Source organism: Gopherus flavomarginatus, chromosome 4 (genome assembly GCF_025201925.1).
Source record: "Gopherus flavomarginatus isolate rGopFla2 chromosome 4, rGopFla2.mat.asm, whole genome shotgun sequence".
NCBI classification, from domain to species: Eukaryota; Metazoa; Chordata; order Testudines; family Testudinidae; genus Gopherus; species Gopherus flavomarginatus.
The window spans coordinates 117937728-117950390 of record NC_066620.1 but is presented as its reverse complement, the minus strand read 5'-3'; the positions used below and the strand labels follow the sequence as shown (position 1 = coordinate 117950390).

At 39.8% G+C, this 12663-nt stretch overlaps 1 protein-coding gene across 5 annotated transcripts in view; it reads left to right on the top strand.

Moving 5' to 3' along the window:
- The window catches only part of LAMA2 (laminin subunit alpha 2), a 515739-nt gene that overhangs the window by 314992 nt on the left and 188084 nt on the right, over window positions 1-12663 (top strand). For all 5 annotated transcript variants that reach the window (XM_050949373.1, XM_050949372.1, XM_050949374.1 and 2 more), the window contains exons 15-16: window positions 2011-2122; window positions 6537-6650. In XM_050949373.1, coding sequence (XP_050805330.1) covers window positions 2011-2122; window positions 6537-6650 — 226 coding nt within the window. The remainder of the gene's footprint in view (window positions 1-2010; window positions 2123-6536; window positions 6651-12663) is intronic.

Here is a 12663-nt window from a genome sequence, read left to right as displayed (position 1 = left end):
CAGGTGGCGCTTACCTCAAGCAACTCCCAGAAGCAGTGGCATGTCCCTGCTCCGGCTCCTGCACGGCCAGGTGGCTCTGTGTGCTGTCCTGTTTGCAGGCGCTGCCCTGCAGCTCTGATTGGCTGCAGTTCCTGGCCAATAGGAGCTGTGGGGCAGCGCTTGGGGAAGGGGCAGTGTGCAGAGCCCCCTGGCTGCTTCTACATGTAGGAGCCAGAGCAGGGACATGCTGCTGCTTCTGGGTGCCGTGCGGAGTGGGGAAAGTCTCTGACCCCACTTCCCGGTCAGAGCTCGAGGGCCGGATTAAAACATCTGGAGGGCCAGATGTGGCCCCCAGGCTGTAGTTTGCCCACACCTGTTTTAGTAGCTAATCCCTCTTCCTTTCTTTTCATCTGTTCCCCTCTTTCTCTCTGGGAGCAATCCATATATGCCTGGTTGGGGAAATAGATTTTTTTTTTCCTGTAGAAAATTTTGACTGTGTGTGCGCATTTTTTTAAATCAACATTTTTTTTTCTGTTTTTGGCAACCAAAACACCAAACTTTTTTGTTTGAAAACCAAACAATTTTCAGTTTTTCAGTGAACATTGATTTTTTTTTCACAAAAATTACCATTTTGTCAAAAAAAACCTATTTGCCTTTGAAAATGCAGTGCAGTGGAAAGTTTGCAACCACCACTAGTAACAAAGGCCTCCTTTATGGGTGCAAAGTGAAAATAGGTCAGCTGCACCTCACTAATTCAAATGGAATACCTCTGAACCATAGGTGTAGTTTGACTTCTATGTTTGTGGGGAGGAAGCAGCTCCAGTTAGGCCAATGGGGCCACAGGTATGAGTGTGTGTAGGGGGATATTCTGTGCCTGCCTCAGGTTGCAGTTTTCAGGGGCAGCAGCCTCCTGTCCCCTTCCCATCCCAGACTATGCCTATGCTCTGAGCCCTGGCTGAGAATCAACCTCACAAATACAAGCCTGCTATCTGCCAGAAGAGTATCTCTGAAACAGGGTGCAGCAGGGACGCATGGTCCCTTCCTGGACTCATCAAAAATTTTGCATAGTCTGTCTCAATGTACAAGGAGATGGGGTCACTTACAACTCAAATTAGTATTAAAATAGCTGTCAGCTGTAATGATGTACTTTCTTGATTTGCTGATTTATACGTTTTTGAGTGAAAGTTTTTTAAATAATAAAAATAATACTTAAAGTTTTGCCAAATCATTTATGGAGAGCACAGAATATTGGAGTATTTTCTCCGACTGGGTAAAATGATGATTATTTGGCTCCTTAATTTTTTCAAAGGAATAGGAAGAAAGTTACTAGTGAGGGGTTTTAGAGCTAGTTGCCACTGAGATAAATATCAGCCATATCGTTAAGATGCCAAAACAATTCCAAGAGAGGTGGACTTAACATTTTCTTTCAGTTTTCTGCTGCAAGATTATGGAAACAATCAAAACTTCCTGTGTGTATCTCTTCTCTTTTTGTGGCATTTGGAGAACGGTAACTAATGACTCTTTCTCATGTGCAAGGTATAGAATTCTTCCTGCACAGAGCTGATAAGTTGAAATCTTTTTCAAAAGGGCAAATCTGCAGAAGAAAAATGTCCTATAATCAAAGCTCGGTAATGTAATGTTTTAAGCAGGAAAAAGTGATTTCACAGTGTAAAATTCTTTGCTACTTCATTTACGACAAGCAGGCTATTTATATGTACCTCTGTAATGGAAGCTAAAGCATGTAACTTGCATGCCAAGAATAGCCTTCCTCCTACAGATACAGTATTGTGAGTTTTCAAGTGTGTGCTGACCATATTCTTCTTCACATGATGAACAGAAATAGCTACAAGCTTGCAGACATTAGGCTAGGAAATAGAGACAGTGGATAAATATGAATGCCTTTCTATATTTAAGCAAATAAATGAGAAAAGCACACTGAGTCTCCCCTTTTAGTTGCATCCAAGTGTACTGATGTGCCTTCTATATTTGGTTTGTGAGTTAACTATTTTATTTTTGTTAATCTAAACTCAGGTTGAGTGGGGTTAGCCTTGAAGCTGCTGATCGTTATTCAACTGGTAGGAAGGTGGCGGCTGCTGTGGAGGTTTGTCAGTGTCCTCCAGGGTATGGTGGTACTTCCTGTGAAGTGAGTATCCATGTGGAGCTGAGAGATATATCTCAGTACAAATCACTTGTGCTAATGCCGCAGTCTATTGGAGCTGCCTGTTGATGCAACATACCAACTGAACCATCCCATTTAGTAGATTCACTTTCGCTTGGACTTTGGATCGAATGGGCAATTGCTGCTTGAAATTTCAAGTTACAGTCTTGTGGTGGTGGTGGTGGTGGTGGTGGTTGTTGTTATTCGAATATTACAATTTTCAAAGTTCCCTAAGTATTTACAAAACATAACTTTTGGTTCCCAAGTGCCTCTTCTGTAAATCTGGTTTGGTCCCTTGTGTAGTTACCCTAATTCAAAAGCAACAGACTCATTATATATGATAGTATTCCAAAGATGACATTTTAGACCCTAACAATGATTTCCACATTATGGAGTGGAAAAGTATTTCTCTAGAAAATTTTCTTGTGCTCTTCAAATCATTTGTTTTGCAACTGCAAGATTTAGAGACATTACACGTGTATGTAAGATATTGCTTGGCAATAATCTTATAATTTGTGAGCATGAGCAGGTATCAACCATTATCAGACTTTGGCCATGTCTGGATTACAGATGTCTGATAGCATAGCTATGTCAGTGAAGGAGATGAAGAAGTGTGATTACTGACCGACATAGCTGTGCCAGTAAAAGCCCTACAGTAGATACGGTTATACAGCAGAACACATTCTTTCCCCACTATAGCTTGTTTCCATCTGTGGGGCCAGAATTACCTATTCCAGCAAAAGGACAGTTTTGCTGGTATATGCTGCATCCATCCTAGGAACACCTTGCTGGTACAGTGTACCAGTATAGCTATACTGGCAAAGCACTTGTACTATAGACTTGGCTGCAGTGTAGTCATGGTCTGAGTGTAGCTGAATTCCCACTTTTGTTTCCGCTGGCTCTTTGCATGAGAACTGTTCAGGTTTTTCCTTTTGTTCAGTCTTGTTGAAGGTTAGAGGAGTAACATACATATGCTCTCAGAACATGCCTATGTTCATACAAGCTCGCTAATGCACACTTAATGCATGCACACACATGCACTTATGCTTAACTAAGAAAGGCATGGCTTGAGGTAGATTGGAGCGCAAAAGTCTTCAAAAGCTGTGCCTCTAAGGAAATGGTTTCAAACACCAAGATGCTCTGCTTCACAAAACTACAAACAATATGCCATTTACACAGACACTCTAGGCATTTGCTTGTCAGCTCTCTTTTTCTTTAAATAACCCCATGCTTATATATGATATTTAGGGCTTTGAGTCTTGTTTCATGCCAAATGCTTTTGCTTTTTGCTGCGGCTAGTAATACTAATCTAGAAAGAAGACCTAAAGGAATTCACAGAAGCTCATATCACTTCCAAAATGATATAGATAGGAACAAAATCAAATGAGACCATTGCTTAGCTAGATAGATGCAGCTTTTACAGCCTGTCTCCAGTACGTACAATTACTTGGGGAAGCACAATTGGCTGAAACACCATTATTCTGGACACTCATGCTTCTGACTCTGCCATTACTCTTTTTAATTCAGACCTTAACTTTGATTTCAAGGCCAGAAATTTTAGAGGCCTCTTGACTGCAGTTGTGTCTAATTCTGCCTACTGCCAACTTTGGAACACTGGCAGAGCTCCTACTTACCCTGACTGTGCTGAAACTCTGACTCATGCTTTAACCACGTCTCATCTTCCTAGTCCTAAATCCCTATCTTCTGATCTCCAGGGTGTCCCAGCCAGACCATTCTCTTGCTCCAGAAAGTCAAACTATATTACCCTCATATTCTGTCTCCACATCCAGTTCATAGTTATTGCTCGTTTGCAACACTCCTTATGGATTTAACATACATAAAGGCCAAGATTCTACAATTGACAGTACATGTGCAAATGGCTGCACTGTCACAGAGCCCTAGCGGAATCCATGGGGCTCTGCGTGGGTTCAGCAGTCTGCTGTGTTCTTTCAATTACACAATTGGAGCCTTTTTGCTGAGCAAATAATGTGCTGTGGAAAATTCTGTTTGACAAGTTTAGCCTTTATTCCTGCTGACAGAATGCCAGTGAGCAGATCATGATTTCCTTATATTTATTTATTGAATTGACTGTTGTAGCACTCCCTACTAGAGATTCAAAGTCTGAGCTGTGTGCTGGCTAATTGAGATTGGTCAGAAAAATCACAAGGTATTGTTTCTGGTCCCTGACTGCATGACTATGACTCTTATAATCAGGAGACATGAGAAGGAGCTGGTGGGGCTTTGAATCTCCCAGGGAGTATAGCAGTTGAGAGAGTGCAGTTAAACAGGATTTTAAGGAACTTTAACCTCTTTCTTTCTCTGCAACATTGGGCCTTGCCCAAAGCTTTGTTTCTTCAGAACTGAGGCTGCTGTAGATTTACTAATATGGTGCAGATTTTAAATTTACCTTTCTCTCATCCTGTTTATACAAGGCAATTGCATGTGCGTGTACAATACAACTGATAAATAGGAACTACAGCAATATAAATAATCACAAGAAGAAAAATAGTTCTGAAAAGTGAGGTCAGACTCTTGTCTAGATCATTTAGTTGCACCCATGCTAATGCTCTAGTGAGGTGTTCGGGGAATCCAGTTTCCTTGCTGTTCTGGAAAGTATCCAATCCCATATTGAAGATGTCACCACCAGGGAGAATACTTAAGTGCATGAGCTTAAATTCACTTTCTACAAGAATTTGGGCAAGGAAAATTGTTCAGTTAAATGTTCATGGCAAGAAGCATGGGTACAAGTGGATCAATTTTTAAAAATCCTAAAATGTTCATGCTTGTGATAATCACGTAGTTCTGCCCATGTCACCGCTCTGACCTTATATCCACCTGTTTCCTTGCATACTCACTCCTCCCCGTGGCCTTGGCTTCTTGCTGACTTCTCTGCGAATCTTCCACTGTGGGGAGTCAGTGTCTCACTTACGTTGCCATGATTATATGGGATTCAGTGCCCATCCTCTGAAACAAAGTAATTTCCTCTTTTTAAATCTCATCCCATAAACTCTTTCCATCTCTTTGGTGCAGTTTCTTCAATTTATGCTTTGAATCTCGTCTTGGATGTCCCACCACCAAACCAGGCTGGGATTAGGCATCCACATCCCTTAAATGTCTGAAAATGTCAACCTTAAATACTACAACATGGTCCTTCAGACTAGATTAAGTTTCTCAGACAAATTAAAAACTGTATATGCAGTTTATAAAAGAGGGAAATATTAGAACATAGAAGGTGGCTGCTCAGGAACCTACTGATGTGTCTTGCACAGCAGGAGAAAAAAAACTTTTTGTTTGTTAACACTTTTTGTTCTTAATTTGACATCTACAGTTTATCTTGATTAAGAATGCCTAGCCAAAAACAAAACAGCAACAAAAAACCCATCATCTTTTTCTGGAATATTTCTCAAAGAAAATCTTCCTTTTCTAATTAATCTTCAAAGCTATCTCATGTTATACAGGAACATGACTAAAAACCATAAAAATAAAAAGCAACACCCCTTAAAGGGGAAATGAGATCACTTGTCAACTGTAGGTTGTTTGGAAAACATTTTTTAAAATGTAGGATAATTTTATTATAAATATTTCTGTTTCTGTAATGCTACTCCCACCTTATATAAGGCTGGCTCTTTCCAAGGTCAATATAGTATGTCATGCACCTATTTACAATATGCAAAATCCTTGGATCACATGAAGAACTTTATAGAGGAAGAATAGTTTGTGAAAACTGTAAAGCCATTTTTGAAATATATAGTAAGACAGCTGCCTGACATCTTATTATGAATAAGTGAAACTGCTGAATTTTTGCTGATGAATCAGTTGTAAGATATCACCTTTGCCAAGAAAAATCTAGTCATGCATTTATTGGATCTAAATTTAAAGTAAATAATTTCAGACGTGAAACTATTATACATGCATGAAGAAACAAAATTTGCAGATAAAGGAGCCTGGTTTGTTTTCAACCTATGTTGTAATTTGATGCAGTCTCCTGTTAGACTTGGAACAAAAAAAATTGAAGGATATCTTAGTTGTACATTGTTTGCAGTTAAGCTTCTCAAAAAAAGTCCTTGCTTTTTTCTCTCTCTCTTTCAGTGTTTTGTCTTCTGGCTATTTTTCAAACTGTACCTCTTGCTTTGATGCTGTCATATTTCCATTCTTCATTTCTCTGCTTTATTTTACCATTTCAGAAGAAAGATCAAGTTAATGCTTCCTCTAATCTCACACCTACCAATAAAACTAAGGTCAGTGCAAAGCCACAGTGCCAGGAAGAATAGGTTTCCAGAAATATTTCAATATTTTTAGACATTTAGCAAATATATTTTCCGAGCCTGTCTATCAAATTCAATACTGTTTAAAAAATAAAGTCACACACTAACTGACAAATTTGTTGTCTTTCTTGCAGTCTTGTTGGCCTAGACATAGACGAGTGAACGGCACTATTTTCGGTGGGATCTGTGAACCATGCACATGCTTTGGTCATGCAGAATTCTGCGATGACATCACAGGAGAATGCATGGTAAGTGCTGCTGCCTATGGGTAACCTGACTGGTGGCACCAATAACTGCTCAATATACCAATACAATTGAATTAACCACCATTGGGACCTCAAGTACTTGAGGAAAAGAAGCAGTGATTTGACAGAAGAGATCTTTATATTGAACTGTTTCTGAATGCCCCTATATCAGGATAAAGTAGCTTCTGCAAATAAAGAAAAAAGAAGAGTTTATTCACTTTAGTCTGAAGTGGTAAAATAGGATCAACAGCATATGATATGGCATGATGGAAGGGAGCAAAATATATCAATAAGCTTTCTATGCAAGATTTCCCATCATCTCCCATCCCTGTCCCCTGCTGTGGGGTTATTCTGTTTATTGTCTCTATAAGGTAACTTTGTAAATTCTGTTATAATATGACAAGAAGGTATTGTTGCTGGCTTCCTCCTCCTAGCTTCAAAGAAATGCTTAATAAATCAGGAAACTTTTTTTGTATTTAAAGCATATGGTTCAGAGTAAATAGAAACCATCATTTTTCTTGCAGAATGCATATATTCACTATAGTTCCTGGCTAATTCAGCAATTAGGTCCACACTATTATCCAGAACAATCTTACCCAATATACAGCTATTTCCACCCTGCTCTGTAGCCTTTTGGAATGGGAGAATTACGCTGAATAGACTGTTCTGATTAACTCAAGGGCATTTTAGTTTTATATTCTCTGACATGGCATGAAGCTTGAAACAACATTTCTCATTTCATTAGTCTTGCAGAAACACAATTTGAATCGGTGCCAATTTTGTAGGATATCATACTCTCATTATCCCGGAGGATTTCAAGCAGACTCCGTATTGTGCATGTTTCTAAATGTTCCCTTTTCTTTCCTTAAGAAAAAGCTTCTGGGAAAAGTCCAAAATGAAAATTCAGGGTTTTTACAATGTAATTTGGCATTTAGAATTACCGCTGGTCTTCCTGTTTTCCCCCATACAGGATGTTTAATTGCCTTGCAGTATAAAACAAGTTAGCCTTAATTTGTGGATCAGTGGATTTTTCAAATTGCTTTTCCATGAATAGCATTTTAATTATACAGTAAGTCTTAAAGATGTACCTAGGAAAACATAACCCTCCCGACAGTTACATTTTGAATCCTTCACTTTAAATGCAATGAGAAAAATTCATGACTATGCTGATACGGGTTTGTCTTTCCTTACACAGATAGGGAGAATTTAGTATATTACTGATTATAGCTCCCAGCCACAATCTCTGTAACATCAATATGGGACAGTCAGTTAAAAAGAATGAAAAGGGAAGGCTTGCCAGTGGGTCAGTGTTTAAGGCTCCAGAAGGTAAGTCAGCCGCTCTGAGCTATTTTGCTTAGAAGTGCACGGCTGACTGGATCCACTTGCTCAGCCAAAACAAACCAATAACCTAGGATTTCTCTTCATTTTTCTCTACCAATCATTCACTTACACTCTTTTATGGGGAGTGACTGAGTATTGTGGAGCTTGTGTAGTCCACTGATTTTGATGTTCACCAGTAAGTCAGTGACTGAGATTCGTATGGGTTCCCCATCAGATGTCCCTTGGAACACTACTGTGAGAATAGCACACTAGTGAAAAGGACTTGGAAAATACCCAGTTGAAAAGAATAATAATACCTAATCTACCTACATTATCAAATGTTTATGCTGTGCTCATCACTGTACTATCTGTGCATGTACTGTATCATTCGGTCAAGCGAGAGGGCACAGAAGGGCTTAACAGTCTGTCTGGGGATTTCTTGTGGCTTCCATTAAGTGTACTCAAAGGGCTGGTCTACACTACGGGGGAAAAATCGATCTCAGATACGCAACTTCAGCTTTGTGAATAACGTAGCTGAAGTCGAAGTATCTAAGATCGAATTTCTCACCGTCCTCACAGCACGGGATCGATGTCCGCGGCTCCCCATGTCGACTCCGCAACTCCGTTCAGGTTGGTGGAGTTCCGGAATCTAGATGAGACCCACTATATCGATCCCCGAGCAATCGATTGCTACCTGCTGGTACGGCGGATAGTGAAAACGTAGCCTAAGTGAAGTTAGATTGGTTAGTATCCAGGCAGACTGTTAAATGCTGCTGTTCACTTTGGATCCTAAGGCTTTTGAAGTGAAAGAGAGAGAAGTTTGAGTGCTGAAAGAGAGAAATGTTTCACATCAAAGGCATTCTTTCTATTGAGATTTACACAGCCTTTTGGCCTCCTTATTATAATTCCTGGTGTTTTTTCAGTAATACAACAGACAATTTAGGCACCTAATTTACAGATATGATACTTCTTTTTACTCTTCTTAAGCTTTGAAATGTGGTTGAAAAGCAGCTGAAATATGTTTTTGACTCATGATAAAAGCTTAGATCATCTGCTCCAGCATAGGCCTGTATAAAAAGCTCATTTCTAACACACATCTTGCAATAACCTGCAAAGCCCTTTGATCCCCAGAACAACTATACAGAGAGCTGTGTGCTATATCATTCACATTACCATTGTGATATACATGATAACTGCTTTGGTAAGCAGTGCAAGTTCTAAACATGCAGAAATCCTCTTTTGTAGTGGTACGAGAGCACAGTTACTATGCAGCATTAGGAGACTGGTTAAACCTAGTCCTTGTGAAGAACAAAAGCACTCAGTGGCGTTAATATTCACTGCAGCTTACAATATTTGTAATGGAATATTAAATCCACTAGTAAGTTAGGAGAAAATAGGCCCTCTGAGATTTTGTTTTGAATTTATTTGTGTTGGTGATAGTATGGTTACCAGGCTCCTCTGGGAAACTGGCTTTCGTTGTTTCTTCAATCATCTATAAATGGGGCATACACCATGAGGACCATAGCTAGGAATAGGCAAGGATTGGAAGATGGCTGGAAGGATCATGGTGGCCAGAAACACGCTAATTTAATATCTCCTCTCACTATCCTCTGCTAGCTTAAAATAACAATGGGCATGACTCTCTATGACAGAAATCCAGAGGGAGGGCAGCAGTGCACAATCGTTCTGCTCTGGCAGGCTAAGGCGGGCTTAGTTTAAATAAGACATAGGTTCTTAGTATATAGCGGTGTTAGTGTTTATGCATTAGCAAAGTTATCTTGAGGGTTTGGGGTATTATTCTGTACCCTGACAGAAATTTTATTGTGTGAGCTCCAGGACAAACAGTATAATACTTTGAGTGCTATCTGAACCTGGTACCTATTGGCAACATTGTTGTACTGTAAGTCATCACCTCATCTGGTCCTGGCCACTTTCCTATTAAATAAAATCCATTTCTTGAACATTACTTATGGCATTCATGTTGGCCTTTTTAATTTACTGCATGGTTCTTCAACCTAAGTTTTTTAAAATAGCTATGCACATCTGTAAGATCACATATGGCATAGAGTTGCTATATCAATTTACAGTTGTTCTGTCTTTGCATTTCACATTGATTGCAGTATTGTGTAGGATGGAATAGATGCTGGTGAGAAGGGTAACTGGTGGATAGGTGTGCTAAAAGGGAAGGCTAAAAGAAAGGAATAGGTACTTGAAAATTAAGTTGCTGAGCTGAAGATGGAACTTCAATACACAGCAGGAAAGGAAAGATTTGTTCAGCATGGGAGGCATTTGTCTTTACAGGTCATTTAGGAAGTCAAGAAATGCCAGGGTAGATGGCATGTTAATTAAATGATACAAGGTAATATATTCATCTGATGTGCCTGCTGGTGGATTCTGGCAAAAATCAAAGAATTTGCAAATTTGTGTATGAATTTGTAAATATTGTATGTATACATCATTTAATGTGTAGCCCACTGATAGACATTGGTAATAAGGTACTTTTGATGCTGAATGTGTTTGTGTAAGATTCCTTTATTACTACTAAAGCCAGTCACAAACAACTCAGGAATAATAAAACACCAGGTCTTGACAACATTCCCACTGAATTATTAAAAACAGAATGGAATAAGGTAAATCATAATGTTTGCAAATCCCTTTTTGTTGGTTTGGAGATATGAAAAAATTCCAGAAGGATGGAAGGAGATGGTAATATATCTGATTTTGAAAAAGAGATATAAAATGGAATGTGGGAACTATCATTATATATCCCTCCTCCTTACAGCCTATAAAATCATGCCTTTGATACTCTTAGATAGACGTACTTTGTGCATTGAGGAGATAGAAGGAAATTATTGTTGTGGATTCTGAAAAAATAGATCCACTGTGGATAAAATATTTTCAGTTCACCAGGTACTTGAGAAAAGATGGGAGTACGATCACAACACACAAATAGTTTTATACACTTTAAGAAAGCATATGAATCCCTAACAAAATCATAAGGATGGGTTAACTTGCATTTGTGGTTCAAAAAGTAGAGTATGAGTAGGAAGTGAAATCCCATCCCCATTTGACATCAGTACTGGACTAAGGCAGGGAGATGCATTTTTCCTGGTACTCATAAACTCATACTTTAAGGTCAGAAGGGACCATTGTGATCATCTAGTCTGACCTCCTGCACATTGCAGGCCACAGAACCTCACTCACCCTCTCTTGAAATAGACCCCAACCTCTGGCTGAGTTATCAAATCATGGTTTAAAGACTTCAAAATTTACTCTAGTTTAAACCAGCAAATGACCCATGCTCCATGCTGGAAAGGAAAGCAAAATACCCCCAAGGTCTCTGCCAATCTGACCTCGGGAAAATTCCTTCCCAACCCCAAATATGGTGATCAGTTAGACCTTGAGCATATGGGTAAGATCCAGTAGCCAGACACCTGGGAAAGAATTCTCTGTAGAAACTCAGAGTCCTTCCCATCTAGTGTCCCATCGCTAGCCAATGGGGATTTTTGCTACTGGCAGTTGTCCATGAGTGACATAAAATTGTAGGCAGTCCCATCCTATCATCCCATCCATAACTTAACAAGATCAGTCTTAAAACAAGATAGGTTTTTTTGCCTCCACTGCGCCCCTTAGAAGGCTTTTCCAGAATTTCGCTTCTCTGGTTAGACACCTTCGCCCAATTTCTAGCCTAAACTTGTTGATGGCTAATTTATAGCCACGTGTTCTTGTGTCCACATTGGTGCTTAACTTAAGTAACTCCTCTCCCTCGCTAGTATTTATCTCTCTGATATATTTATAGATTCCAGTCATCTCTCCCCTCAGCCTTCTTTTGGTTAGGCTAAACAAGCCAAGCTCTTTGAGTCTCGTCTCATAAGGTAGGTTTTCCATTCTTCGGATCATTCTAGTAGCCCTTCTTTACACCTGTTCCAGTTTGAATTCATCTTCATCTTAAACATGGGAGACCAGAACTGCACACAGTTGTATTCCAGATGAGGTCTCACCGGTGCCTTGTATCACTAAATCTTAAGGTTAAGATTTTGTCATGGGCATTTTTAGTAAAAGTCACAGACAGGTCACTGGCAACAAACAGAAGTTCACAGAAGCCTGCAGCCTCTGCCTAACTTTTATTTAAAATATCTGGCAGAGGGGGGGAAGATGAACAATCCTAGCCGTGGCTGCTACTCCAGGGCTGCTGCTCCAGCTGCAGGGGGCTGCTCTGGCCACTGCGGAGTGACCCAGTGCCAGCCACTGCTCCAGCAGTGGGAGCTGCTCCTGCAGCTAGTTCTGAACTGAAGAAGTCACAGAGGTCCATTAAAGTCACAGAATCTGTGACCTCTGTGACCAAATCATATCCTTAATAATGGTATTTACACCTCCCTATCTATACTGGAAGTGCCTTGCCTAAAGTATCCTACGACTGAATTAGCCTTTTTCACAGCCGTGTCAACCAATACACCTGGGTCTTTCTCCTCCTGTGTTGCTTCCAACTGATAGCAAAAATTCTTGTTGTTAGTCCCTAAATGCATGATCTTAAACTTTGCATGATTGCATTTCATCCCATTTCTATTACTCCAGTTTATAAGGTCATCCAGATCTTCTTGTATGATATTCCAGTCCTCCTCTGTATTGGCAATACCTCCCAACTTTGTGTCATACGCAAATTTTATTACCATAGACTCACTTTTTATGCCAAGGC